We start from the raw sequence: 27684 nt of genomic DNA on the forward strand, positions 1-27684 counted from the left end.
TCCTCCAACAGGTTTCCCCGGTCGGAAGGGAGACAGAGGAGACCCAGGGTTCCCAGGGCCGGCTGGAATGAAGGGAACCCCAGGACTGCCCGGCACCCCTGGGTCACCAGGGCCAAGAGGACCCATCGGACCTCCAGGACCAGGAATTAGAGACGGGGTCCCAGGAACACCAGGAGCAAAGGGTAAGCTGGAGCTGAAAGGTTCCTAACTTTAATGAGCAGCACTCATATTTGGCTTCTATGTCTTTCCACAGGAGAGAGAGGTTTCCCCGGACTGATGGGTTTCCCCGGACTTCCGGGACGTCCTGGATCTTCAGGATTTCCTGGAGGAAAAGGGCTCTCTGGAGGCCCTGGGAGAAATGGAATCCCTGGTGGATCGGGATACCCTGGATCAAAAGGTAACACATCAGCTCCAGGAAGGAGTGTTAAAGTCCTCTGCAGCCTCGGAGTCGCACTAAAATCAGTTTTTTGTTTTTGTTTTTTTTTTTTTTTTGGTTTTTTGTTTTTGTTTTTTTGTTTTTTTTTTGTCAGGGGAACGAGGATTCCCTGGTTCTCCCGGCTTGCCTGCTCCTCCCATTCCATCACGAGGTTTGGAGAAAGGAGACCCTGGAAACCCCGGAGGCAGTGGCATTCCTGGCTTTCCCGGACCCAGAGGTAAAATGAGCCTCTGCCCTGAATACATAAAACCATCCTGGACAGCATCCTTGGTTTCCCTGCGTTTCAATGACTTCCTTCCATGTTGCACTTGTCAAACCTTTCCACTTCCAATCTGATTTCAGGTGACAAGGGTTTCCCAGGTCTGCCTGGTCGTCAGGGTCTGCCTGGACTTCCTGGTTTTGCTGATCAGAGTAAAGGACAGCCGGGACAGCCCGGGTTTCCGGGATCTCCAGGACTTCCGGGTTTCCCTGGTCCAAAGGGAGAGGGTGGAATTGTGGGATTCCCCGGCGTAACTGGATCAAGGGTAAGACAAATACACACAGATATAGAATTCATCAACAAGTTCCAGGCGGTCAACGTCTGACGGCTTCTTTCAGGGTGATGATGGTGCACCAGGTTTACCTGGAAATCCTGGAGAACCTGGCCGGCCTGGTACCAAAGGTGAGTCCAAAGATCAGGCAGAGAAATCAGCTCACAACTGCATCCCTGTTTATAGACGCTCTGATATCAATCATTGGCTTGTTGTTTAGGAATACCCGGAGATTCCTACAGTTATCCTGGAGCACCAGGAGCTAAAGGCCAGCCAGGAGATCCAGGCTTCCCAGGTGAGAAGCAGTTTAAGTCTTTTTGTTGTACAGGTCGATGTGGATCTGGTTTTTCCTTTGTTCTTCTCGCTTTCCTGTTTGTTTCTGTTTTACCAGGTTTTAAAAGTAGTAAATATACATGAATATTTGGTGATCTCCAGACTGCGGTGAGGAATATACCTCAGGATCTGTTACAGATTTCTTTGGTTATCTCTCATCAGGTGGTCGGGGTCTTGATGGCAACCCTGGTGACAGCGGCTTTTCAGGAAGTTCGGGATTCCCTGGAGCAAAGGGAGCTCCTGGTGAACCGGGGCGGACCGGAATAATGGGTGAGGGACCAAAGCAACTTTCAGCCTGAAAAAGTGCGTCAGTAAGATGATAGTAACATTTATCTCTTTGAAGGTTCCCCTGGTTTCCCCGGACCAAAGGGTGCATTCGGCTTCCCAGGGAGAAGAGGATCCGATGGGAGTCCTGGTTTCCCTGGTGGTCCTGGAGGACCTGGAGCCAAAGGTGACACAGAAACGTCAAATCCATTTTGACTTTTTCCTTCAAAATAAGACCAGGTAACACTATAATAAAGAGGTTTCGGACAAATCCACTTTTTGTGTTGTTTTTGTAGGTTTGCCTGGATCTCCTGGTTTGGATGGGCTCAATGGTCTTGGTGGACCTAAAGGTCTATCTGGAAACCCAGGCAAGGACCTCATTATAAAGTTGTTTTTTTTATTATTATTATTATTATTATTGTCTTAAAATGAAAGTAATTGACCAAAATGAAACTCTTATTCACATGCCGATGTTGGAGATAAACATTTTGTTGCTTTGGTGTCCAGGAGGAAGTCTAGGAGGACGTCCAGGCACCCCAGGAATTCCAGGGCAGAAGGGAGAGAGAGGCATCTCCTATCCAGGATCTCCAGGATACTCTGGAGCAAAGGGAGAGAGAGGACAGTCAGGTGAGATGGACTTCAAGGACGTCTTTGTTGAATATGGATGAAGACATACAACATTAAAATCGCTGCTTTCTTCTTTTGCTGTCGTATGTCAGGTGCACCTGGACTCACAGGATTCCCCGGCCGGCCTGGACTTCCTGGTGAGACCGTCGGGTCAAATGTTCCCGGACCTCTGGGAGATCCTGGCCTCCCTGGTCTGGATGGAGAATATGGTAAATACATCTTTCGAGTTCATGAGCTTTCCTTTCCTCTCTGCTCCCCCTTCCTTCTTACTCTTATCTGCTTTCTCATTCAGGTTTCCAAGGTCCCCCAGGCCCACCTGGACCACCTGGCCCCGGGACGGCCCAAGGAGACAGAGGTGATTCTGGACTCCCAGGCTTCCCTGGCTCCCCAGGAAGGAAAGGAGAACCAGGGTTCCCTGGAGGCCCAGGAAGCAACGGCTTCCCTGGCGCTAAAGGTGAAGTGGAAGAACCAAAAACACACTTTGGGTTCCTGTTTGTTTCTGAAACGTATCTCTATAGCCAAGTGTAACATTGTGTTTTTGCTTTTCAGGCTCTCGTGGTGAGACTGGTTTCAGCGGAGGTGCTGGTCTGAAGGGTTTCACCGGTGATCCTGGTTACTATGGAAACAAAGGACCCAAGGGATTACAAGGTAGGTGGACTTTGGTCTTCCTACGAGTAGTAAGCACCTTTAGGTGGAACAGGAAGTTGAATTTGTTTATGAACTTTCTCTAACCTTGTCCTCCTCTGCTGCCCTTCTGCCCAGGACGTCCCGGTCGGAAGGGTATCCCTGGAATCATGCTGCCTGTTCCGCCTGGTGACTACACACGACCTCCTGGAGAAGTTGGTTACCCGGGTGACAACGGGGGCCCTGGGGATGGCGGAGAGTCCGGCCGACCTGGAAACCCTGGACGCCCCGGTGAGTGAAGAACTAGTCCAGTTCTGTGTATATGCTGAAAATATGCATGCTCCTGATTGAAAAACTCCTCCGCTGCTACAGGTCCCAAAGGTCCTCCTGGCTCTTTGGGTAAACTGGGCAGGACTGGCTCTCCTGGTTTGTCTGGACCTACTGGTGATGCTGGACCCCCTGGTTTCCCCGGACCCACTGGAGAGCAAGGTCAGTTCTGTGTGTGTTTTACCTCAACAAGCCTAAAAAGACTGTAAAGGTCAGCATTTCAATACAATAATAATAAATAATACCATTTAATTAGGAAAAGAATTATCCAACAGTAAGTGTAATTTCTATAAAATTTCGAGTATTAAAAAAACGCATGGCGTGGCCGTTTCAAATTGGGGACAGAAACCCACAGAAAATACTTAAGTACCTGAACTATCTTAACACGAACGCCATCAAAAGACAATTTCAAGCCTCCTCCGGGTTCTAGCATCTGTCCCAAACTTTTTCTCGCTCCTCCTACTCAGGTTCTCCTGGAACAGTCGGCCTTCCTGGAATTCCCGGCGGCGTCGGCCGCAGCTTCAGCATCGGCTACACTTTGGTGAAACACAGCCAGAACTCCCAGGTTCCCATGTGTCCTCAGGGAATGGCCAAACTGTGGGACGGATACAGCCTGCTGTATGTGGAGGGACAAGAGAAGGCGCACAATCAGGATCTTGGTACGGAAATGAACTTCCTTTTGATGAAAGTTTCAGGAGTTACATTGTAACCGGTTGAACACGCCTAATATGCGGAGATACTCTCCGTCTCTCCAGGCCAACCTGGTTCTTGCCTCCCCCGGTTCAGCACCATTCCCTTCCTCTACTGCTCCCCCAACGAGGTCTGCTACTACGCCAGCCGCAACGACAAATCCTACTGGCTGTCCACGACCGCACCCATCCCCATGATGCCTGTGGCTGAGCAGCAGATCCAGCCTTACATCAGCAGGTAAAGATCTCGGTCCAGGCCGGCTCGGCTCTTTTTTTTTTCTCTTTTTTTTTTCATAAGTGTTTGCTTTCTGTCTCGTCCAGATGTTCGGTTTGTGAGGCTCCGTCTCAGGCCGTGGCGATGCACAGTCAGGACATGAACATCCCCAACTGCCCCCCCGGCTGGAGGAGTCTCTGGATCGGATACTCCTTCCTGATGGTAGTAGATGTTTTCATTAAGTTATTTCGTCTGTAAAATGCAAATAATTACCAGCTGGCAACATCAGCCAGGTCAGATTGTCCACAAAGCAGCTAATCATATTCAACAAATCTGACGTTACTCTAATCTGAGACATTCAGGTTTTTGGGTGCTGCAGAGACTCGTATTTCAATCTTGCGGGGTTTTTCATCTGTCATTGGCTTTTTCTCCACCACAGCACACAGCAGCCGGCGCTGAAGGTGGCGGTCAGTCCTTGGTGTCTCCCGGCTCCTGTCTGGAGGATTTCCGTGCGACGCCATTCATCGAGTGCAACGGTGCCAAGGGCACCTGCCACTACTTTGCCAACAAATACAGCTTCTGGCTGACCACCGTGGAGCCCAGCCAGGAGTTCCTGTTCTCACCGGCGCAGGAAACCCTGAAGGGAGGCCAGGAGCGCTCCAAAGTCAGCCGCTGCCAAGTCTGCAGCAAGATCCTGTAGTAGCAGGAGGTGAAGGATGGAGGAGGAACGGAGGGGGGAAACATCAGAAGGTGATGTAATATCACTTCGAGGGAAAAAAGGAGGATGAGATGGTTGGAAAGCAGGAACATGTGACTGACTGAAAATGAACCCCTCTGCTGCTTCACTGATGGTTTCACAACCGAGTCGAGCAACGGCTGCTTGTTTTCAAAGTGTTTGTTTGTTTTACCCCATTTAGGAAAAAAAAATCTTATTAAAAAAAAAAAAAAGAGGAGGAGGTGTTGGAGGCAAGAAATGGGAAGAGAAGGCTTCTTCCCTTGATTATCACTGACAATGGTGCTATTGTTCATATTCTTTTTGTCGTTTATTTTGTGTCTGTTTTTCTCGTTATGGTTTTGGCGAGAATCATTCTCGGCTACCTCGGAGCGTGCCACCCCTTTGGAAAGCACTGCCCCGCTCAAACATCAGGGTGGACATCTGCTCCAGATAAGTCAGGTCAGAGAGTCAAGTCTGATTTTGGTGGAATCAAAAGTCTTAACGGTCGGTTTCTGAGCTGGTTTAACTGAAGTAGATGCTATAAAAAAACACACATATTTTTACCGCCAGAAATGGCCGCTACAAAATGTTGGATCTTTTTGTATTCACCGCCGGCTACAACCAATGTAGGTGCTGTTACTTTACAGATTGCATTACATTTTAAAAGCTGACAACACATTTGACTGTAAGACTAAACCATAAGTGTATTTTATAAAACACTGTGATCTCTGCACATTTCACAGCGTGACTCTGGTGTTCCAAAGCGACGCACACAATAAACACTTCCTCAAAACCGCCAAACCAGGACCTCTGCAACAGCTAATACCAGAACGAGACCACCCATTCATTTATATTGCACTGATGATCTCATGTGGGTTAGAACAATAAACAAGTCAAATAATAAAAGGGGGCACATACACTTATCTCCATTTTCACTATCCTTCATTATATTGTGACCAAACAAGTGTTTTTAAATATCAATAAATCTACAACAGGAAACCAAACACACTCTGATTGTTAATTATTGCTGTACATAGTAATGCTTCCTGTATTTCCCAGCAAAGTGTGTTAGAACAAAGGTCCTGCTCCTGATTTTATTTTTCTTTCTTTCTCTTTTCTTCTCTCTTTTAATACTGTCTGTATCTTTTCACTGTCTTCAGATAATAAACAGGAAGAAATTACGTCTTTCTTTTTTTAAAAAAAAAAAAAAAGAATGTATTTTTACGTTGACTTGGGTTTGCATTGTAAATTGAAAATCTAAAACGAGTGTTCTTCTCTGGTGATTATTATGTTTGGACAGTGAAGGCTACAGGTTGACTTTTAACCACTATGACCACTGTGTCTATCTCTCTGCTGGTAGCCCTGATTTTATTCAAATGTCACGTTTTAGTTTTTCTTTTATTTTCCTCTCTTTTTTTTTTTTTTTTGCTTTGTTTTTTGGTCTGCATTTGTTGTTTTGTAATCTAGAATGTAATTATTTTACTTATCCCTTGGTTTTATTTACTGGGTTGGGAGGGAACGGGGAGATGATGATGTGTACATTAAATAATATGGAGATAAAAAAAAATGCCTTAAGGATGTTTTTATATGAAAAAGTATATTCACAGCTAATGGTTTAACAGACTTAACAATAGATTTTATTATCTGATTGGTCTTTTCCCCATGTTCACATCCAAAAGCAAATTACTGAATGTGGCTGGAGTGACAGAAAAAAAATGCAGTTTTTCCTCAAAGAGGATCTTTAATGGGAAATAAAAGGTCACATACATGTCTGTTACTGTTGTGTATTTCTGTGCTCACACTTTGAAATAAAGTTTAAGATTTAATAGAGAAACGCCAGATGACTATTCTATGTGATGTCTCAGCTCGGTGTGCAGAATATAAAATAAGTCCAAGCTGTATTTTAAATCGCTTCACATGTAGCTCTTTGATGTGGTGCAGTCGGTGTGAAGATAACGTTTCTGGCCGTATTAATTTGATAAAATCAGACTTTCCAAAAAGCTGTTACAGCATTTAAGAATCAAAAGGAGGGGAGAAAACAGGCCGGTAAGAGATAATAATAATGCTCATCTAGAATTTGGACTTTCTTTTGGTTAGCTATAGATCTGTGTAGTATTTTTTAAGTAAAGTCAAACTAATCAGCTTCCAAATCAAAATAACCCCAAAACGTAGAAACATTTTGGGGTTTTTAACTGTTATTATTCTTTCTCTCATTGTTCAATTTCATAAAAGAAATTATATGAAAGTTTTATTAATTTAGAAACACAGCGATTTAAATTAGCCTTAAAATAAATAACGAGGTGTCCAGTCAGCTTTATTTAGATCAGAATTCTCCACAAATATAAATATGTATTAGTTAATTTGGTGAATTTAAGAATACTTTTAAGATAGTTGGGTTTTTTTTATGTTTTTTTTTAATACTCCCCAACGCTAGGTGGCGACAATTGAAGCGGCGCTAACCGGAAGTAGAGGAACACAACGACAACAACAACAACAGCACGGCTAGCGACGTTAGCTCCGAGGAAAGCGAGTTTTGTTTTTTTCCTGCTGGTTTGGCTCTTATCAACAGGTGAGCACTGAAGTGGATGGGCGACAGAGAAGACTTAATTAATACCAAACGCACTCGTTTGCTGCCGAAGTTGTCAAATCGCGTTTTAATCCGTTTCGTTCGGGTTTTGAACGTTAGCTTCCGAGCTAACATTAGCTCCGCTAGCCTCTTAGCTTTCCTCGGCTAACAGAAAAAGCTGATGTTTTATTTTAATAAGAATCATGTTTCGCCCTCTAAATCTCGTCACTGTTAGTCATCTTCATGTAGATAGTTAAAATTATAATTCATTGCCATTTTAATCAATTTGGGTCGATGCTATAGCTAGCTAGTAGCAGGCTACTGCTCACTGTAATCTGCTTCTTTGCTGCACAAAAATAAAAATGTACAGAAATATTCACCTAAAATGAGTCACTGCAAGTAGGTTTTGAATCTTTGTCCCATGATAACGGAATTTTTAGGAGCTTTCCTTTGCAGAGATTAGAGCTTTTGCTCTAATGCGAATTATTTAATATATGAATGTACAATGATAAATAATAAAACATGTAAAATTGTTGTGTTAGATTTTAAAGGCCATAAATAGTATTTAATCGTTATTTGCACACTGAATTCTAAATGTAAATGACACCGTGGGGTGAATTCAGGAAGGCACAAATCAGGACAGTTGACTTAAAGGTTGTTGTTGTGTGTTCAGCGGTAACCTGGTGAAGCTTTGATTAGTTTTTTTATTGTGTGTTTTAATCTCGGATATTATCTCCAGAGTTAAAGATTAAACATGTAATGAATGAATGAGCTGTTGGATGACGCTGTGCTTCTGTTTGACCTGGCTTGACCTCTTTTTTTTTTTTTTGTACCATGGATGAAACTGAAAGCCCTGGTGTGGCAGGTTAGGCAGCATTTTTAAACACTGCTTCGCCATTTTGGCAGCAGTCGGCCATTACGGAGTCTTGTGGAGCAAATCGACATTTTGCACATTGTAGGTGATTCGTTTTACTGCCTGGCATCACCTTAAATCAATGGTGCGAGTGTTTGTGTTGATGTGGAGTTGTTCCAGAACCTAAATAACCACTAGATGGCGAAATGTGCTAGTTTTGTGTACCAGTCAGTCCTACCACAGCCTACCAAGTTTGTTTTGGTTGATTTCCTAATCTGAACTAATCTTTATACGGCAGAAGGAAAACAGAAAACCCTCTCAATCTTTAATCTCAGCGGTGTCATATGTTCTTCTCTGCAGGTACGCTGGAATTTTCTGACACCCACTCGGACATGTCCTATGTCTTCATCAACGACTCGTCGCAGACAAACGTGCCTCTGCTGCAGGCCTGCATCGATGGAGACCTGCCCTTCGCCAAGAGGCTCCTGGAGACGGGATGTGACCCCAACATCCGCGACAACCGGGGTCGCACAGGCCTCCACTTAGCTGCAGCCCGCGGAAACGTGGACATATGCCGCCTCCTGCACAAGTTCGGGGCCGACCTGTTGGCCACGGATTACCAAGGAAATACAGCTCTGCATCTGTGTGGGCACGTGGATACGATACAGTTCTTGGTGTCTAATGGGCTGAAGATTGATATCTGGTAATGCTCTGATTTACTGATCTACTTTTTTTTTTTTTTTGATGGTCCCCGCTGCATACATTCACCGCAGTGTTGTGGGACCTTTAATATTTCCTTCCTCCAGGAGTCTGACTTCCTTCTGTCTGTCAATTTTCCCCCATGACAGTAACCACAACGGCTCAACTCCCCTGGTGCTGGCAAAGAGACGTGGCGTTAACAAGGATGCCATTCGTCTGCTGGAGGGGCTGGAGGAGCAGGAAGTGAAGGGCTTTAACAGAGGGCCCCACTCCAAACTGGAGACCATGCAAATGGCAGACAGTGAGAGGTAAGCAGCTGCGTCTTCATACTTGCATGTAAAAAAAAAAAAAAAAAAAGTGGGGAGAAAACCCAACTTCTTTTCACTGAGAACAAAGTATGTTTCTCTGATATGCTTGTCACACTTAAGTTCTGCTTGTGAAAGGGATTCCTCTCACCGCACACTCCAGCTCATCTAATCAATCCCATTCGTTTTCAAAACAGTCTGACAATGTTGAAAATGTTGATATGGCTATTTTGTCTTTGTCTGACAATCCTGTAAACAGGAGTTATATATTCACCACGGGTTCAGTTGTGTTGAATCAAAGCTGGGAGATACAACTTCATTGGTCTTAGGCTTTGAGGCATATGTGTGAATTTTATCAGGTTTTATCAGGCCACTTAAAAAAGCTTATTTATCTGGATTTACAGACGAGAGCTGGGGGGGGGCTTGTTAGTGATTGAGTTCAGAGATAACTGAAATCTGCGGGTTGTGTCATTATTGAGATTTGGTTGATTGAAGAGGAAGAACTTGCCCACAGTTGAGTGACTGTGGCCAACAAGTAACAACATGTGGTCTCTAGGGTAAGCAAAGTAGTCTGAGCTACTTAACAAGCCCTAAAGCTGTGTAGAAAGTGGAATCACATGATCGAAACACAGCTCAAACTGTATCCTTAAGGATTATGACAAAGCAGGTGACAAGTGTGACAAGGGACGCTACGACTAAAACAGGATGGTTGACGTTGATTGACACTCATTTAAAGAGCAGCACCTTGAAACCAGTTTTCCTCTCAGGTGACATCGCAATGTAAACAGTCTTCAAATCCAGACCTGACACCTTTCAGAGAAATCTTTACCCTAATAGCATGTAGGCTAATTCAGAAGATGACTTTGTAGGTGTTAAATCAGACTGTAGTTGTTGTCACTTTGACTGTTGGTGTGTTCAAGAGCAAAGACATGTGGGAATATTAGCATCTATGTTCAGGATGCTATTTTCAGATTTGATGTCTTCATCTCAGCCTTCCAGTATTTCTGTCGTCCACACTTGCTGTAATATTGACCATGTGTCAGAAGTTGTTAAAGGTCAGTACAGTAAGTGAAGATCGTGGCATGATGGGAAAAGGGAAAAAGTGTCATTTGTTCTGAAACTGCTTTGCTCTTATTATTTCCTGTCAGATTTCTGGCACTGTTGTTTTAGACATCACATGTTGCCACACACAGTTTTCATTAAGTGTTGAGAGTCCTTTGTGGTGAGGAGTTTCTTTTCATTTCTTCTTTTTGCGCGTTCTGTTAACGCCTCCTCCCACCCAGTGCGATGGAGAGTCACTCCTTACTCAACCCCAACCTGCAGAGCAGCGAGGGCGTCCTGTCCAGCTTCAGGACCACCTGGCAGGAGTTTGTGGAGGACCTGGGCTTCTGGAGGGTCCTGCTGCTGCTGGTGGTGATCGCCCTGCTCTCCCTCGGCATCGCCTACTACGTCAGCGGAGTCTTGCCCTTCTCCACCAGCCAGCTGGAGCTGGTGCACTGAGCAGAGGAGATGGGGGCGGGGTTGAAGTTCTGCTCTCCATTTTGCTTGTACACAACAGAAACTCTGGTTTGTTTGTTTTGGTTTTTTTTTGTTTTTGATTCGCAGCCCCGAGCTCTTTTGTTTTGTTAGATTCTTCATGAAACTGCATTTTTCAAAAGCAGTGATCCAACACAACAAAGGCCATGTTCAATTTAAAAAAAAAAAAAAAAAGGGAAGAAAGCTGCTTAAACAGGCACGTTGTATCTTTGACTTTGTGAGAATGGAAAAGTACCAGGACTAAATCTAAGAACACGCTGTTTTAAAATTGCGCAACATATCACCTTTAAGTTTAACAGATAAAAGTGGGAGCATATAATTCTTTCTCTTTCACTTAATCTATTAAAAAAACAAACACACAAACAATGCTACTTATAAACTTGAGATGTGTGTTGCTTTTTTTTTTTTATTGTTGGTTTAACAAGACAAAAACTCTTCGGATCTGTAAAGCAACAGTTCAAACCTGCTTTTAAAAATGTGACGACTTGCTGATGCTTGTTGTGTTCAGCGCAGGCATATGATGATATTCCCTCGTTTCAGTTCCCTGTTACACGCTGTACATTGCCAATGTTTTCTATCTTTCATTTTCTGTGTTTGTTCGTCGTGTTATTTATCAAATATATCCTCCATCAATGTCAGTATAATTTCTTATATTGTATGTTTTGTTAAGATACAGCACCGGCCCCTTGCTGTCTTAAACTCCTGAAAGCATTCATCACGCTGGCGGTCTGCCTGCTATAAGAAACTGGGTGCCTTTAGAGAGAACGCTTCACATCCCACAGCCAATTTTTTTGACATTCCCACCTGAAGCACGCCGATGTGTTGTTGCAACTATCACTACAGCCACGATGCTTCTAAAACAAAGATCTGTGGAAGCAGATGGATGTTTTTGTTGTATATTCTTTAATGTCTGTGGAAACCATGTAGATTTTATTCACTGTTGATTATCTGTGAACAATAACCCCTTTCAATTAAATGCAAATTTAAATGTGGGAAATAAAACATGTACGAATGAATGCTGGGATTTCGAAATATTTCCTGGAGATCTGCCATTATCACATCAGAGAAACCGTACAGAAATAGGACTCAGACTGAAATCTCAGTCTTTGCTTTAGAAACTGTGATGATGACAAACGTTCGTGCAGCTTTGGATTATATTATATGATGATTCAGAAGATGCATATATAGCAATCGTGACTAAAAACAAACCTGCTGTGGGAAATATGTGAATCTGCTGGACACCTGCAGCCTGTTTTTTAAAAGTTTAAACTGAAGATTTATGTCCTTTATTTTTCCTTCAACACCAACAATGCATTTCCAAGCAATCTTAAGATGATACTTTCCTGATTCCACTTCAGGAATTCACAAATCAAAGAAAGAACACAGAGATTCTTTGTACAGGAAGCAGCCTGGAGCTGATCCTAAAGTCTCTCTGCAGGTTCACTAACTCTCTAAGATTAGAGACATTTTCTAATGTTCATTTCAAAACCATCCAAGGCAGAGAGTCAGTAAGTGTGTTGTCATGTATATTTCAACTTCCAGAACAGCTGATCTGAGTTGGCTCACTTTGAGTTGAGCGCGTGCACAACCTCTATAAAAAGCCATCATTAATGGAGCCCCGATACCATGAGTCACCATGACCAGGTCTGAATGCAGGCCGATGGAGAGGTTTCACCGTAAATGTAAACCGCTGCAGGAGAAAGAATTACCACCCGAGTCAAAGCGTAAGTTTGGATGTACTCTTCCATTGATTTTACTTTTAAGATTGTAGCTTACAGTTATAAATATAGATGGAAATAAAATCAGATTTTCATTTAGGTGCAGTCCATCAGGAGAGAAGGGAAGTATCAAGACATCATTCAGAAAGGTAAGGGATATTTTGGTGGGCTACGATTGTACCTCACTTTGACTTTCATTTTATTTTTTTAAATTGACTTGAGCTATTAAACAAAGTAAATATTAATTAAAACCCCTAACAAAATGGTTTAACGTCATCTCATTTAATAGCCCGCTGATTAGATGAACACTTCATACAATGTTTAACCATTTTTATTGAAGTCATTCAAAAAGTGACGATGTGTACACGAACAAAATAAAATCTCATTTAAAAAAAGAGATGAACATTTGAATTCTGCGGAGCCGCCACCACCACCTCTGATAGAGGCTGAGGAGCTGAGGTCACCCGGGGTCACCCCCCAGGACACAAGTGCCTACATCAGACAAAAAACTAAACTTAGCATTACGCATAAAATGTGCTGTGATGTTTGGCCGGAGAAAGTTAGTGAGATAAATGACTTGGATTGTCCAACAGCTGTCTTTGTGTGAGGGTGAAAATACTTAGTTACACATAACCTGCTTTTTATTATACACCTCTGAAGCCACAATTGTTCTGCAGGAAACAGCAACAAATCTTATTCAGGAAAAAACCTCAAACCACAAAAGCAATAAAAGCAATATCACCTCACAACACACTTTCCCCTGACACACCCTTTCTCAGTCCTCCTTCACCTCAGCAGAAGACGTCAGAGCGTCTTGTGAATACATATCATTTGACAGCCAATCAGTGTGTTACTAACTTCCTGATATGGTTCAAGGAGGGCTGGGCTTTAAACTCAGCTGTGTCCCTCCTCCTGAAAGAGGCAGATCATTAACACAACCTGAGTTTTACAACACAAGTCGGACTTCCACATTTGCTCACTTTTGCCCATTTCCAACATGTTCCGAAGTCTGCTGCTGACAAGCTTCGTCCTCTTCTGTGCAGGTATGTCTGAGAGCACAAACTGGCGTTGTTTTTGTTGTCGTTGTCGTTGTTGTCGTTGTTGTTGTTGAGTTGTCTCGGTTGGATGGGTCGTCACAACAGACAGAAAACTGCAGGCGTGTGTTGATGTTTTTCTGATGTTTTATCTGTGGAGGCTTTCGATACAAAGAAGTGAAACACAGAGTTTCACAACTTTTGATTTTTCCTCACAGTAACTGTTTAAACTAAAAAGTTAGAACTACAGCACCGTGCAAAATAAACTTCATTAAAAACAGAAAGGTTTGTCAGGTTTGTGTCGGATGGGTGCGGTCTGTTGGGAATGGAGGAAAAACGTGGTAATGTGAACTAACGTGGTGATGCAATTACAAAGTGTATCTGAAATATCAAAGAGATGTGGGGGACGTTTCCTGAACTGGTGCTGTGCTTTACAGTGAAATGTGTGCGTCGTCTTTGTCAGCAGCTGTTTGGGTTTTTCAGATGCAGATCCACTTTTCAGTAAAAACCAAATGTGGAAACGTGTATTCAGGAACAGAAGCAGAGATTGTGGGAAAGTCAAAGGCATCCACGATCATGATCATGTGCAGATGTAGTGCAGCAGCTGTCTGACTGTGACCTGTAACGTATTCGTTCAGTCAGAAGTGGCAGTAGTTCCGATGCAGCTGTAACCTGATCCAATGACAATAAAACTCTCAGTTTGTGTAAAGAGGAATTTGGGAAATAACAAATGCTCCAGCTTTTGCGGACACCGGCTCATTAGAGCTGATTCAGCATCCTTAAATGGAGCGATTCCTCCGTCACAGTGAGTAACTGTAAATCCTGAGATTTCATCATTCAGCAGCTCAGACAATAATAACGTGCGGTCAGCTGACCACCTTCACACAGCGGCATGTTTTGGAGTTGACTTCCAGTTAGTCCAGATTTCTTCAGAACGTCGAAGGTGTTTTTGGGAAATGCCATCACATGGTGTTGTGTTAGTGTTCCTGGATGTCTAGACGTCACAAAAGAAGAAACTTGTGCGACAAAAAATGGACCAGACTCAGTGATCACCTTCCTAGCAACAAACTTTCACCCTGCTCTGTGTTCCCTACAGATAATAAACTTAAAAACAAGCTATAAAGCTTTTGATGCATGAACACAGTTCATGCAAAGATGTGTGTGCTTGTATGCCGGACTGAGTGTGTCGATGGTTGAAGTCCACACATGCTGAGGGTTCATCCTCTGGGGATCACACCCAGGCTGATTTGTGTTGTAAATGTTTCCATTCTTCATCAAAATAACGTGATATGATATTCATTTACTGTTTCTACTGAAGACTTAACGTGAAAAAACAGCTCTGTAGGAAATACTTCCTCTTTTTCAATTCTTAGAACGAACTTCTGGCAGCGAGGCCGAGCAGATCTGGGCCGCCGCCGGCGACACCGCCATTCTTCCCTGCAAAATCACCAGCCGCACTGACGACACGATAGAGTGGACAAAGGACAGTGACAAGGTCAAAGGTCAATATGCCTTCGTCTACCGGGAAGGTTGTGAAACCTTCGACATGAAGGACGAGGGCTTCCAATTCAGAACAAACCTCTTCCTGAAGGAGATGAAGACCGGAAACATCTCTCTGAGGATTTCCAACGTGCGGCCTTCCGATGAAGGAACATACCAGTGCAGGCTTATCAAGGGGAAACCTGGGAAACCTGTTGTCATCAAAACACTACAGCTTTTCGTCTGTACGTCCGTTAAGAAAGAGTTACCCAAATACTTCTGACGCATTTCCGACATTAACAGATCAGATTATTTAAAGGCCTCACCTTGTTCTTTCTTTTTTTTTTATAGTTACTGTCTCTGAGCCAAAGCTCTCGTTGGTCACACTTGCTGGAGATGAGGTGACCATACAGTGTGAGGCCCAATGTTGGATGCCGGAGCCTCAGATTGCCTTTCTTGATGACGAAGGAAACAACGTCTCACCTGAAAACCCAAAAAGGCAACAAGAGTCCAGCGGCTGCTTCACCGTCAAAAGCACTGCAACTCTACGGGCTGCCGAAAGGTTTTATTTAGCTTCAGAGCTCAAGGTCACAAAGGGGTTTTATTTCTTTTATTGACACAAAGCTACATAAACCCATGTGGTGTGTTCTGGTCACAGGATCACCTGCAGAGTCAACCAGCCTCAGACCAACCAGACCAGGGACACAAAAGTTGAGATACCAGGTACAAACAATCCAGATTAATCAGACGGGTTCACTCAATCCAAAAGTGGTCAGAGAAGGAGACTCAAATGATTTGAACATCACAGTATTCACGTCCTTTTTGTTTGTTTGTTTTTCAGCGACCAACACCAGTTCCTGTCTTGTCCCCTGGATCATCCTCGGTGTCGCCTTTTTTGGTGTGCTGGTTTTCTTTTTTTGGAAATGTTTCAGCTGGGGTAAGTCAGACACACTTTAACACTGTGATGGAAGTTAAATTTTATTTCCTTAACTCCTCAAAATGAGGGCGTATCAATTTTAACAGCAGCCAAATGCGTATTCCTAAATTATGTTGCTTTGTTTAAGAGTTTATCAGAAGAACAGAAATGATAACATAATTTTTCTGCTCAGGCATAAATTGTCCAGAGCGCAAGCAGCCACCCGACCAAAGTACGACAAACACAGTGCCTGAAAATCACAACCCGCCAAACAGGACCGACAGCCGTGACGAAGTCGCCGCCGAACATCAGAGGGAACTCGATCGGCTGAAGTCGACTCTTCAGGATAAAGAGGCGATCATCAATCAGAAGAATGAAGAGCTGAAACAACTGAGAGCCCAGATGTCTCCTGTGGTCTGCCAGCATGGACACCCTTTGATGGTAAATAATCCATCTGAAGGCAGCGATCAAGATCTAACATCATCACCCAGCAGCATCGGTCGGAACACTACCACGTCCCCAAAGAAGAAGGCTTTGAAACAAACTGCTCCAGGAGATCTCCCGAGGTGCCAGTCCGAATGCAGGCCTCGTCCAAATATTCCAAACAAGATCCTACGCAGATACTCTACAAGCAGCAAGGACTCAAACCGCTTCAGCGTCCGCGCAGAGTCACGTGACGACGTTGAGCCGCTGATGGAGACCCCGACAGATCCACAACAATAGCATTTTTTTTTTTTTAAAGCTGTAATTTAATCTTTAGTGTGCCACACCCAGGAAACATTCTTGTGTCCTGAATTTAATGTAAGACGAACAAACACTGTGGGGGAAACAGTGAGTGAGCTCAGGTATAATGAAAACATGTGACTGACTCAGGGAAGGGCATTTATCAGAGATAGTTTTTAAAAGTTTAACAGGGAAAGAAACATTGAAAAGGCTAGTTGTTTGACCTTTTAAGCAGCCAAAGCTAAACTGTGACTCAGACTACAGGTTATTGAAGGTCAAATGATTTTAGAGGAAGCGCTTTCCCTCAGCATGATGTAACATGTTTGGAATGTGAAAATGTAAATTCAGCAAGTATTGCTGATGCACAAGAATGAATGAACAAACATCACTTTGGCCTGCCTCGTCTCCATCGAGGCCCTTTTCTACTAAAATGTGTGTTGGTTTCATGACACTAAGAGATAACGCATTACAAGGACAATGAAATGCATTCACAGCAGGAGGAGGAGGAGGAGTCAGGAGGAAATGGGGCCGGGGTTTAGCAATCTGACCCGTCAAACTCAGACTGTTGGGGTTGAATGAAATTTATTTATGTAGCATCAAATCATGAGGCCCTTGGCGTAGTTTTAAAGAGAGCCGACATATTCCTCCAAGAGATGGTGGCAAGGAAAAGTTCAGAAACCTCAGAGGCATCTTCCTGCCTGACCATGTTTCCATCGAATGTACGCTGCAACTTTGCTCTGCTTAAAGATGATTAAACGGAAAGACCTTCTGCTGACTCGGCGTCTTGTCGTCTGTCTGCATTCGTCATTGGACCTGAACAACAAAATAAATCGTTGGTCAGTTTCATGTGAGCGATGGTGAGCTGTGGTCGACATGCTAAAGTCTCTCCTGACATTTTAAAGGCAAGGCAAGTTTATTTGTATCGCACAATTCAAAGTGCTTTACAGAGAGATCAAAATGTAGAATGATTTTAAATTTGAGCAAAGAACAATAGATAAAATCTGTAGTTAAAATATGATCAGATTTTAAAACTCAGGCTTAAAAGTAGCAGTAGATTTGTAGCTTTATTCAAATGCAGCTGAAAATAGGTGCCTTCAACCTGGATTTAAAAACACCAAGTGTTTCAGCTGATCGGAGGCTTTCTGGGAGTTTGTTCCAGACATGTGGAGCGTAGAAGCTGAATGCAGCTCCTCCATGTCTGGTTCTGACTCTGGAGACTGATTAAAAACCCAGATCAAGATGACCTGAGGGGTCTGAGGGTTCTTACTGGGTCAGGAGGTCACTGCTGCACTCTACAGACCAGCATCAGAACTTTAAAGTCTCAGGGTTAGGGTTCGGCCTCAGAGCTGGGCTGATGTGGTCCAGTTCTTTGGTCTTAGTGAGGACCGGAGCAGCAGACTAACCTGTAAAGATGAATGCATGGAGTAGTTTTTCCAGGTCCTGCTGAGAACCTCCATATAGTCTGGCTGACTTTGTTATGCCGTAATGTGTTTTTCCACATTTCACCCAGATTTCTGGCCTGGTTGGTGTTTTCAGGCGTGTAGATTGAAATGGTTTCTCTTTGGCTCCAAAGACTGTGACCTCAGTTTTGTTTTTGTTTAGCTGGAGAAAGTTGCGGCACAAAGATGACGAGGAAGCCGCTGCTTAGAGAGCCTACATCACTTCCTTCTTCTGTCTAATCAGTCACACTACGTCATTTAGCATTCGTGGCGATGGAATAAAAACTTTAAATTCCAACTTACATTTACATCTTCGGCACTTAAACCACACCACGATGGCGATAATCCCAATGGTGCCAACTAGGAGGCCAAAGACGGGGCCGTAGTTCGGGCCAGTGCTCGGAGGAAGAGTCGGGCTCATCCATGGACCTGAGGGAGTCCAGAGTTGTGTTGTTTTGTTGTCATCCAAGATAATATGAAATATTCTCTTAGTTTAGTTTTTTTTAATTTACTCACTTGGCTTTTTCACCTCCTGATGGGCTGCTGAAAAATTCAAATACATGATAAATCACCCAGAAAATATTTCATACAGGATCAATTCCAGTCAGAGGCGGCTGCACCGACCATCATCTCATGGTGGAACAGAGAGGCTCTGTTTGTAAACTTCTCATCCACACCTGGAGCTTTTCATCAGGTGATGTGTTTCAGAGGTCAGACTTTCAGGACATGGCAGCCTTTTTCTACATGTTCAGTTAACTGAGTTATAAAGGGGGAGGGGGTTTACCTTTTGTTGTTCATCCTGTTTATTGTGCTTTAACAACCCAAATGTCAGCAAAGGATGTCGACTCTTAACCCTGCAGTGTTGGTGACTTGACCTTCGATGCATTGCTGATAATAATAACAATAATGCAGTAGAGCTCTCACACTGTCTCACACTGGTTAAAGACGAAGCCACTGATCCACCACATGAAGCAGAAACAATCTAGGATTTAGAAATATAAAAGAGTTTACCTGCAACTGTCACCACACAGCAAAGCAGCAGCAGCAGGAAGGTGAAAGTGGGTCTCCCCATTTGTAAACTAAGAAACACTGACGACAGAAAAAGATCAGCTTGAGCAGCTTTCAAAGCTTCTGTTGCTTTACTTTCATTCTCTCCTGCACACATACAGAAAACCTGCTCTCGATGTGAATGACTTTGAAAACATCAACAAGTATGTGCAAGAACTTTACCTCAAGTTATGTGTCAGCCGTTTGCATTAATTGTAAACTCTTTGTGTCCGGTGTGTCAGTGATAGCAGGAAACTCAGGTTTTGCCGGGACTGAAGTTATGCACATAATGAAAAAGGGTGCAGTGTCACTTCCTGTTTTTGTACTTGTAATTTTTGAGGTGCAACTTATCGAGCTTTCAGGAATACTGTAGGAAAGTGATGAATTAGGCTCAGCCGTAAAGTAGAAGATCGTCAACAAACTGCAACACATTTCTTATATAAACTAAATAACTTTAAAAAAGATTTACTTTAGTTAATGTTGCTCCATCTTATTTTATAAAGATGAAATCAAGTGATTTGACTTTTTTGGGGGGGGTTCTTCAGTAAAGTCAGGATGTGGGCCACACTGATCTGTGTTTTAGTTCGAGTGAAGAGCAAGAAGACAAACATGAAGAATGTAAATCACTTCACACGACTGATCAGAGCCAACGATTTATTCCCCTTTAAAGCGCCACTGTCTCACATCCCTAATATGTGAGGAACTTATCTTTGTGTTTTCTTTGGTCACTTCTGTGCAGGTTGAGCTCAGTAGAAGCAGCAATGGGAAATGAGTAGGAAGGTGATCAGTGACATAAAGTAGAAGATCATCTGAAACTGCAGCACACTTCTTATATTAACTCCGATAATTGAAAAGTGCTTTGTTGCTTTAGTCACATTGTTTTAGGACTTCATGTGAGGTGCTTTTAAATGGAACAAGTGTTGAAGCTCGCTGTGGGTGTTTGTTCTATAAAATCAGGATGTGGTGAGACAGTTACAGTTAAAGAAAGCACCAAGTGGAGGAACACGGACATTAGCAGAAGAATGGGGATCGCTTCAGTCTGTCTGATGCTTTGTAAGAACTTTTACTTATATTTCTTTTATATATATATTATATATACTGTATATATATATATATATATATATATATATATATACAGTATATATATATATTCTATTTTCTCCTGCTTTCTGTCATTTCCTTCCTTCTGTGAAATTCAGATTTAATGTAATTATTATAATGTAATAATCCGAATTAACAATTGGAATGAATGCATTTGCTGCTCACAGCTAAAGATTTATTTCCCTTTAAAGGGTGACTATCTCATATCTTCATGAACATATAAAGCCTGTAATGAGCATGAAGCCTTCAGTTTTGTGCTCATGCTGTGCTTGTTGAGCGCTGCAGCAGCTTCAGTATATTAACCACAACATAATGGAAACTTTTTTTTTCACATCACTGCAGCCATTTCAGCTCGGTGTTAAAAAAATGATCTGGTAAATCTTCCTGAAGTGAATGTGCTTAGCTTCATTCATCAGGTGCAACCTTAGAAATGATCATTCTTTTTTTCTCGTAATTTGTGAGATAATTGCTGATCCAGCTGTCTTCTCTCTGCATCAGTGACAAGCTGCGACTCATTTTTTTACTCACTGGCTGAACCATCAACGGCCACGCTGAACATCCATCCCAACAAACTTCAGTTCTTTAAGTACGAAACCATCATTCTGACCTGCCATGTCCCAGAAGACTCCACTGGCTGGAGAGTGATGAGAAACACTTCTATTCGGGTTCTTCAGCCGTGCAGCGAAATCTGGAAGTCACAACATTTGTCCTGCAGCACCGAGGATACCTTCCCATCAGACACTGGGGCGTACTGGTGCCAGTCTGACCGTGGAGAACGTAGCAACGCCATCCACATCAGAGTTATCGGTAAAATTGTTCTAGTCACAGCTGGCTTTGTTGGAAATTAACTGAATGTTGTCTTTTTAGCTTTGATTCACTAAAACAGCTTTTTGTTTTCCAGATAAAGGTGTGATTCTGCAGAGTCCCTCTCTTCCTGTGATGGAGGGAGATCCAGTGACCTTTCTCTGCCTCTACAAAGAAAAAGATCAAGATACGCCCACTTCTAATTTCCAGACTAGTTACTTCAGAAATGGAGCTTTCATTGGCCGCCACTCCAAAGGAAACATGACCTTACCATCAGTGTCCATGTCTGATGAAGGTCTCTACAAGTGTGAGCACCCAACAAAGGGTCAGTCAGCAGAGAGCAAGCTGACAGTCTCCAGACGAGGTTTGTGTCATCTTAACAATTACCAGTCTATGATTACAAAAGGTCCAGTATTTTACATTAGAGCAGCGTTGATATTCATAAGATCAATCCATCTTTGATTTAAAGCACCAAAAACCAACACAGGGTGGTTTTACATCTGAAAACAGGTCAGCCATCAATCACACTGACGTTTTTCAGGAACTCTGGCTGATAGTTGACTCAGATCTAATGTTTGTTTTTAATCATGTATGCAGACAGAACTCCTTCTTCTCCTCCTCCATCTCCTTCTCCTCACGTCGTGTCGCTGCCCAGGCTGCTGTGCAGCATCGTGCTGATCAGCCTCAACCTCCTGCTGCTGGCAGTTTGTGTCAGAGTCCACATTAAGTGGAGTAAAGGTTGGACTTCTTCTGGAAGTGTTGTTCTTTTCACAAATATGGAAATGATGGTCAACAGAGTCATTGTGTGTTTTCTGTTTTTATTCCTGCAGCTCGAGCTGAGCGAGAACGAGCCTCGTCATCTTTGTGACCTCTTTTCCTGCTGATGGAGAATCGGCTGACTTGTTTCCACGCTGACACACTGTATGTGAATCTGACTTTAAAATTCTCTTCTATTTTTATATATTCTGTGTTATGTTCATAAAAATGTGTTATTCTGGTTTAAAGCTTTATATTTTTATAGACTTTTTGATCTTATGATGGTTAAAATCCAGCATTCATTAAACAGCTTTCTGTATTTCTTTAAAAATCTTTATGTTTGTATACACACTGATTTCTACGTCCATCTGGTGGACATTTTCTTTACCCCAGTTTAGTTTAAGCACACAACTCTTTTACACACAAAAGAGTAAAATATGGAATAAAAAAGATTTTAATGATAAAGAATAAATCAGAGCTGATGACTGGTTGATGTTTGATGGTAGAATCACTTTGAAGTTACTAAGTATTCAGCTTCCAACAAACTTCTGCACTTTTTACGTCTAAATGCATCTGTTGAATCTCCAGATGTATCTGACTGAAATTTGTTTTCACTGGAAGCTGTTTTTAAATGAATATGAACTAAATAATGATCCAAAAAGGAGACCAAGGAGAAAAAAGGTGCATTTATTCACAGGCAGATAGATTGATAAACAGATTTAATTTACAGATCCCAAGCTGTGAAATTGTCTCCAGTGAATACAAAAGAAGCGTGCAGAATATTTACAAATCAAATACTCAACAATAAGATGAATGTTTAAAGTCTCTGTTAGTGATCTGGGATCCAGGTAGTTGATGGGGGAGAGCTGACCTCAGGGAAATAAAGCTGCCAGCTCTGACGGGATTTAACACCCGATAAAGCCTCTAAACAGAATCAGTTCATATTCAGAATATAAGTTAGAGCTTAATGTTATATCAGAAACACCGTCACCACATTGTATTGAATTCATGGTAACAGTTGTATTTGATCTTCAGTTCAGAGTCTTTCATTCCAAAGAAATAAATAATCCTGCACCAGATCTAAAATGAAATTCATTAATTCAATGTTAAAAATGATTTCAAACATAAAAACTTTCCATTTTTGTAACATCCCCAGAGAAAAATTGCCAATATTCAACTGTCATGTTCATTAATTTGTTCCTGAGGACGAATATTCAATTCCACTCGTTCTGTTGGAGCAGCATCTTCTTGTCTGTCTGCTTTCCTCCTGCAAGCTGAACAACAAAAAGATTCATTTGTCAGTTTCATGTCAGTGATGGTGAACTGTGGTCGACATGTTAAAGTGTCTCTCCAAACATTTTAAAGATGAGGAGGAACCAGCTGGTTAGAGATCAAACTGAAAGTCTAGATAACGTCCTCGTTCTGTCTAATCAGAGTAACATCGTTCAACAATCCAAGAAACAACATCATTTAGCATTCATGGCAAGAGAAGGAAAACTTTCAGTGCAAATTCACAGTGAGGAAGAATGAGAAACTTACATTTACGTTTTTTATACAACACCGGGCCTGTAATAATGACAACAAGGATGATGACAGAGACAGAGCTGAGGACAATGCAGAGGACAGAGTGAGGGCCTTTGGTAGTGTCGTTGGAAAGGCCGGACCTGAAGGAGTCAAAAGTTGTGTTATTCTGTTGTCATCCAAAATAATATCTATTATTCATTATTAACAGAACTCAGCTGGATTTTAAAGAGGAGAAAATTATTTGCTCACTCATTTTGTTGTTGTTCTGGTTTCTTTCTGGCTGCTGGAAAAATAAGATGACTGATTACAGAAAGAACCTTTGATAGAAGCTGACTTTAACTGTTTGAAAGCTAATTAATTTCAGTCAGAAGCGTCTGTATTTAGTTTGTTTTCAGCAGCTAAAACAAATAATAATAACCCACATTCTGATCCTGTTCAAACAAAAACACATTTGATATGGACTGAACAATCTGTTGTGTAGAAAATGACAGTGACACAAATAATTTCTTTGGATTTGTTACTATATTGACTGTACTTACTGACGAAGAGCTGAATTTGTCCTCTCCTGTCTGAACCGTTCAACTTTTTAACAATACATGTGTAGTTTCCTTCATCATTCAGGTTTACTGAGAGGAGTTTCAGTGAAAGGTTTCCTTCCTTCAACTGATCGTGGAACAGAGAGGTCCTGTTTTTAAACTTGTCGTCCTGTGAAGAGGGATCATCCCTCTCATTTCTGAACACATGAACAAGGAACTCATCATTTGATGTGTTAAAGTATTTCCACTCCACAGTTTTCTCAGTCAGGTTAAAGGGGGGTTCCACTTCACAGTTCAGGATCACATCTTCACCAGCTGATACTCTGACTGGGTTAGTTGGGAAGGTCACTTTATATTCTCCTGAAGAAAAACAGACTTTGCATCACATGAGGATATTTTTCTACATGACATGTTGAATAAACTGAAACCACACCGACAGAGGAACTGCTTAAATACTTCCACACATTTTCCAAAGTCTGAATATCACATAAGAACTATAATGGTACATGTTTTATCTCCTCCACTCAAACAAAGTACATTTAGGAGAAACTCATCAGATGACACCAAAGCGACAGAGACAGACTGATCACAGAAACAATCTGTGATGAAGGAATGTAAATGAAGTTACCTGTTAGTGTTAACACACAGACAAAGATCAGCAGGACGATGAAGCTGAATTTCAAATTTGCCATTTGGTTAAAATCTGAAGTAGCTCGAATTCACAAAGATCGACGGAAAAGTCAAGCCGGCTTTTCACAGAGACGTGTTTGCAGCTTTAACTTATAAATTTTACTTTCATTCTACATTATTTCCTGGTTTGGGGGTGGAGCTACTGATGAGTCACTGACTGTTGTGAAGTGCTATAAAGTCATTAACTTTGTGCGTTTGTTATTTAATCACAGCACACTTATACTGATGTAAAGAAGGTTAATGTGAGTTAGTAAATAATAGTTAGAGGTGACACTTGACCATTTTTCCTCCTTCTAACACATCAAAAAGTTCCCCACCTGCCCAGCCCCGTAAAGGTGACCTGATCACCACATGTGATAATACAGATCTTGAATCTTGAGTGAGAGATATGCTGTTTCCTGCCTCCATCTAGTGGAGATTTAAACAGGAAACTAATTTACAAACGGGAGAGTGAAAATGATTAGAAGGACATGATGGTAAAAAGGTCATAGGTTTTTTTTAGCTCAGATGAAATGCAACATTACAATTCAGGCTGATAACACAAAAGTTATTTGTAAAAGTACTAAACAGAAAAAGAATGATATGTTTGATATGTGTGTGTATTTTTAAACTGGGACAATACTTGTGATGGAAAAGAAGAGAAAAGAGAAATGAGAGTCGTTGAGGAATGTTTGCAGCCTGAAGCTCCTTCTGTCATTTATGATATCACGTTGTTGCTGCTTTCCAAAATGCTCCATTTGGAAGGTACTGAGCTCCCCTGAATGATCTGGGTCTGCTAAAACCCAGATGAGGGTCAACAGGTCTGCATGAGTTATGTGAAGTAAATAACACCAACCTCAGCTGCTGCCAGGACGTCTGACTGGGACGAATGTTGAAGAATGACCAGAGGACTCCTTCTCCTGTCGTGTTGCTGCCCAGGCTGCTGTGCAGCTTCGTTCTGATCAGCCTCAACCTGCTGCTGCTGGCAGTTTGTGTCAGAGTCCACAAAAAGGGACGTTAAGGTTTGACTTCTTCTGAAAACCACAGAACATGTCTATTCACATCATCAACTGCCGCCGTTTAACTTGTCTGTCCTCAACTGGGGCGCCAAAAAGGGAGAAGGATTCTGGGGGCCGCTGACCAACAGGGGTCCTAATGAAATTATAACACTGACCAAAATGAACAATTGACTTCTAATAAATATATTAAGTTACAGTGTACTGTAACAACAATATGTTTGTTTGGAAACGTTTCTCACCCCCCCTACTTATGTAAAATGGTTCAGTCCTGATGGCTCCGCTCCAGGTGTGTTACCTGAACACACCTGACAGATCATGGAGTCAAAAGGAAAGGAAAGAAAGAGGCCAAAGGAGACAGCAGGTATAACCTGTCTTACTTTCCTCCCCAGATTAGCTCGTGTTTTTAAAGGAAAGTCTGGATTTATTTTACATTTCATTGGCGTTTTCGTTAAATATCAGTTGAGGGTCAGTGTGGCTATCAGATCAGTGTTCAGTGTTTCCCCTACAAACAGCTGTTGTGTTGTTCTTTTCACAAATATTGAAATGATGGTCAACAAAGACATTAAGATGCAGTTTGATGGAAAACAGTCTCAGAATGTAAAGGGCTCAGTCAGAGTCCCTGATGGTGGCCCTGAACCTGAACCTGATCTAAAGTCAGAGAGAAGTTGTAATTCTTCACGTTCATGAAGGCTCATTGTGTGTTTTCTGTTTTTATTCCTGCAGCTCGAGCTGAGCGAGAACGAGCCTCGTCATCTTTGTGACCTCTTTTCCTGCTGATGGAGAATCGGCTGACTTGTTTCCACGCTGACACACTGTATGTGAATCTGACTTCAAAATTCTCTTCTATTTCTATATATTCTGTGTTATGTTCATAAAAATGTGTTATTCTGGTTTAAAGCTTTATATTTTTATAGACTTTTTGATCTTATGATGGTTAAAATCCAGCATTCATTAAACAGCTTTCTGTATTTCTTTAAAAATCTTTATGTTTGTATACACACTGATTTCTATGTCCATCTGGTGGACATTTTCTTTACCCCAGTTTAGTTTAAGCACACAACTCTTTTACACACAAAAGAGTAAAATATGGAATAAAAAAGATTTTAATGATAAAGAATAAATCAGAGCTGATGACTGGTTGATGTTTGATGGTAGAATCACTTTGAAGTCACTAAGTATTCAGCTTCCAACAAACTTCTGGACTTTTTACGTCTAAATGCATCTGTTGAATCTCCAGATGTATCTGACTGACATTTGTTTTCACTGGAAGCTGTTTTTAAATGAATATGAACAAAATAATGATCCAAAAAGGAGACCAAGGAGAAAAAAGGTGCATTTATTCACAGGCAGATAGATTGATAAACAGAACAGTATCCGATAAAACAGTGAATACAAAAGAAGTGTGCAGAATATTTACAAATCAAATACTCAACAATAAGATGAATGTTTAAAGTCTCTGTTAGTGATCTGGGATCCAGGTAGTTGATGTGGGAGAGCTGACCTCAGGGAAATAAAGCTGCCATAAAGCTGCCATCCTCTGACGGGATTTAACACCCGATAAAGCCTCTAAACAGAATTAGTTCATATTCAGAATATAAGTTACAGCTTAATGTTATATCAGAAACACCATCACCACATTGTATTGAATTCATGGTAACAGTTGTATTTGATCTTCAGTTCAGAGCCTTTCATTCCAAAGAAATAAGTAATCCTGCACCAGATCTAGAATTAAATATTCAAGTGTCATGTTCATTAACTTGTTCCTGAGGACGAGTATTCAATTCCACTTGTTCTGTGGAGCAGCGTATTGATGTCCGTCTGCTTTCCTCCTGCGAGCTGAACAACAAAAAGAGTCATTTGTCAGTTTCATGTCAGTGATGGTGAACTGTGGTCGACATGTTAAAGTGTCTCTCCAAACATTTTAAAGATGAGGAGGAACCAGCTGGTTAGAGATCAAACTGAAAGTCTACCCTCGTTCTGTCTAATCAGAGTAACATCGTTCAACAATCCAAGAAACGACATCATTTAGCATTAATGGCAAGAGAAGGAAAACTTTCAGTGCAAATTCACAGTGAGGAAGAATGAGGAACTTACATTTACATTTTAGATATCACACCAGGCCTGTAATAATGACAACAAGGATGATGACAGAGACAGAGCTGAGGACAAGGCCGAGGACACCGAGGAGAGCGTTAGAGTCA

The 27684-nt window shown here is 42.0% G+C and overlaps 5 protein-coding genes across 9 annotated transcripts in view; 4 read left to right on the forward strand and 1 right to left on the reverse strand.

The window, feature by feature from the left end:
• The window catches only part of col4a6 (collagen, type IV, alpha 6), a 72822-nt gene extending 66296 nt beyond the window's left edge, over window positions 1–6526 (forward strand). For both annotated transcript variants that reach the window (XM_029525830.1, XM_029525831.1), the window contains 19 exons: window positions 12–182; window positions 254–397; window positions 531–653; window positions 779–960; window positions 1034–1097; window positions 1187–1261; window positions 1462–1569; window positions 1643–1750; window positions 1860–1931; window positions 2071–2190; window positions 2283–2399; window positions 2483–2644; window positions 2740–2838; window positions 2953–3105; window positions 3187–3303; window positions 3609–3800; window positions 3897–4068; window positions 4152–4266; window positions 4484–6526. In XM_029525830.1, coding sequence (XP_029381690.1) covers window positions 12–182; window positions 254–397; window positions 531–653; window positions 779–960; window positions 1034–1097; window positions 1187–1261; window positions 1462–1569; window positions 1643–1750; window positions 1860–1931; window positions 2071–2190; window positions 2283–2399; window positions 2483–2644; window positions 2740–2838; window positions 2953–3105; window positions 3187–3303; window positions 3609–3800; window positions 3897–4068; window positions 4152–4266; window positions 4484–4744 — 2555 coding nt within the window. In that variant the 3' untranslated portion in view covers window positions 4745–6526. The remainder of the gene's footprint in view (window positions 1–11; window positions 183–253; window positions 398–530; window positions 654–778; window positions 961–1033; window positions 1098–1186; window positions 1262–1461; window positions 1570–1642; window positions 1751–1859; window positions 1932–2070; window positions 2191–2282; window positions 2400–2482; window positions 2645–2739; window positions 2839–2952; window positions 3106–3186; window positions 3304–3608; window positions 3801–3896; window positions 4069–4151; window positions 4267–4483) is intronic.
• Window positions 6527–7235: 709 nt separating this feature from the next.
• ankrd46b (ankyrin repeat domain 46b) lies at window positions 7236–10934 on the forward strand. Of its 2 annotated transcripts, none has more exons than XM_029526477.1 (4): window positions 7236–7328; window positions 8539–8881; window positions 9027–9185; window positions 10466–10934. In XM_029526477.1, the coding sequence occupies exons 2-4, from the start codon at window positions 8571–8573 to the stop codon at window positions 10680–10682; spliced, it is 687 nt and encodes a 228-aa protein (XP_029382337.1). In that variant the 5' UTR covers window positions 7236–7328; window positions 8539–8570; the 3' UTR covers window positions 10683–10934. The 2 variants fall into 2 exon arrangements, with proteins under 2 accessions (XP_029382337.1, XP_029382338.1); XM_029526478.1 differs by lacking the exon at window positions 7236–7328 and adding an exon at window positions 8243–8280.
• Window positions 10935–13321: 2387 nt separating this feature from the next.
• LOC115058489 (butyrophilin subfamily 1 member A1-like) lies at window positions 13322–17378 on the forward strand. Its single transcript, XM_029525821.1, has 6 exons — window positions 13322–13479; window positions 14844–15194; window positions 15301–15511; window positions 15608–15672; window positions 15791–15886; window positions 16059–17378. Exons 1-6 carry the CDS (start codon window positions 13434–13436, stop codon window positions 16586–16588), a joined length of 1299 nt encoding a protein of 432 aa, XP_029381681.1. The 5' UTR covers window positions 13322–13433; the 3' UTR covers window positions 16589–17378.
• Window positions 17379–19143: 1765 nt separating this feature from the next.
• LOC115058490 (low affinity immunoglobulin gamma Fc region receptor II-a-like) lies at window positions 19144–26561 on the forward strand. Of its 2 annotated transcripts, XM_029525823.1 has the most exons (6): window positions 19144–19238; window positions 20032–20127; window positions 20674–20982; window positions 21077–21343; window positions 21577–21717; window positions 21810–26561. In XM_029525823.1, the coding sequence occupies exons 1-6, from the start codon at window positions 19217–19219 to the stop codon at window positions 21845–21847; spliced, it is 873 nt and encodes a 290-aa protein (XP_029381683.1). In that variant the 5' UTR covers window positions 19144–19216; the 3' UTR covers window positions 21848–26561. The 2 variants fall into 2 exon arrangements, with proteins under 2 accessions (XP_029381683.1, XP_029381682.1); XM_029525822.1 differs by lacking the exon at window positions 19144–19238 and having other exon boundaries at window positions 19853–20127.
• Window positions 22407–24583, reverse strand: LOC115058491 (CD276 antigen-like). 2 transcript variants are annotated; one of them, XM_029525825.1, is made up of 5 exons: window positions 24424–24583; window positions 23799–24155; window positions 23509–23539; window positions 23275–23399; window positions 22407–23009 (listed from the first exon to the last, which is right to left on the reverse strand). In XM_029525825.1, the coding sequence occupies exons 1-5, from the start codon at window positions 24485–24487 to the stop codon at window positions 22909–22911; spliced, it is 678 nt and encodes a 225-aa protein (XP_029381685.1). In that variant the 5' UTR covers window positions 24488–24583; the 3' UTR covers window positions 22407–22908. The 2 variants fall into 2 exon arrangements, with proteins under 2 accessions (XP_029381685.1, XP_029381684.1); XM_029525824.1 differs by having other exon boundaries at window positions 23509–23542.
• Window positions 26562–27684: the final 1123 nt, after the last annotated feature.

This window comes from Echeneis naucrates, chromosome 18 (assembly GCF_900963305.1).
Source record: "Echeneis naucrates chromosome 18, fEcheNa1.1, whole genome shotgun sequence".
NCBI lineage: Eukaryota > Metazoa > Chordata > Actinopteri > Carangiformes > Echeneidae > Echeneis > Echeneis naucrates.

Bases quoted from the DNA above. Each gene is read 5' to 3' on its own strand.
- LOC115058489 (XM_029525821.1), top strand. From the start codon at position 13,434: ATGTTCCGAAGTCTGCTGCTGACAAGCTTCGTCCTCTTCTGTGCAG. The intron at 15,195-15,300 runs GTACGTCCGTTA...TTTTTTTTATAG, and splicing joins AACACTACAGCTTTTCGTCT to TTACTGTCTCTGAGCCAAAG. The intron at 15,673-15,790 runs GTACAAACAATC...TTTGTTTTTCAG, and splicing joins CACAAAAGTTGAGATACCAG to CGACCAACACCAGTTCCTGT.
- LOC115058491 (XM_029525824.1), bottom strand. From the start codon at position 24,487: ATGGCAAATTTGAAATTCAGCTTCATCGTCCTGCTGATCTTTGTCTGT. The intron at 23,543-23,798 runs GTAAGTACAGTC...TTATTTTTCCAG, and splicing joins ACAAATTCAGCTCTTCGTCA to CAGCCAGAAAGAAACCAGAA. The intron at 23,010-23,274 runs GTAAGTTTCTCA...TTTGTTGTTCAG, and splicing joins GTTGTATAAAAAACGTAAAT to CTTGCAGGAGGAAAGCAGAC.
- ankrd46b (XM_029526477.1), top strand. From the start codon at position 8,571: ATGTCCTATGTCTTCATCAACGACTCGTCGCAGACAAACGTGCCTCTG. The intron at 8,882-9,026 runs GTAATGCTCTGA...CCCCCATGACAG, and splicing joins GGGCTGAAGATTGATATCTG to TAACCACAACGGCTCAACTC. The intron at 9,186-10,465 runs GTAAGCAGCTGC...CCTCCCACCCAG, and splicing joins CAAATGGCAGACAGTGAGAG to TGCGATGGAGAGTCACTCCT.
- LOC115058490 (XM_029525822.1), top strand. From the start codon at position 19,983: ATGGAACAAGTGTTGAAGCTCGCTGTGGGTGTTTGTTCTATAAAATCA. The intron at 20,983-21,076 runs GTAAAATTGTTC...TTTGTTTTCCAG, and splicing joins CATCCACATCAGAGTTATCG to ATAAAGGTGTGATTCTGCAG. The intron at 21,718-21,809 runs GTTGGACTTCTT...TTATTCCTGCAG, and splicing joins CCACATTAAGTGGAGTAAAG to CTCGAGCTGAGCGAGAACGA.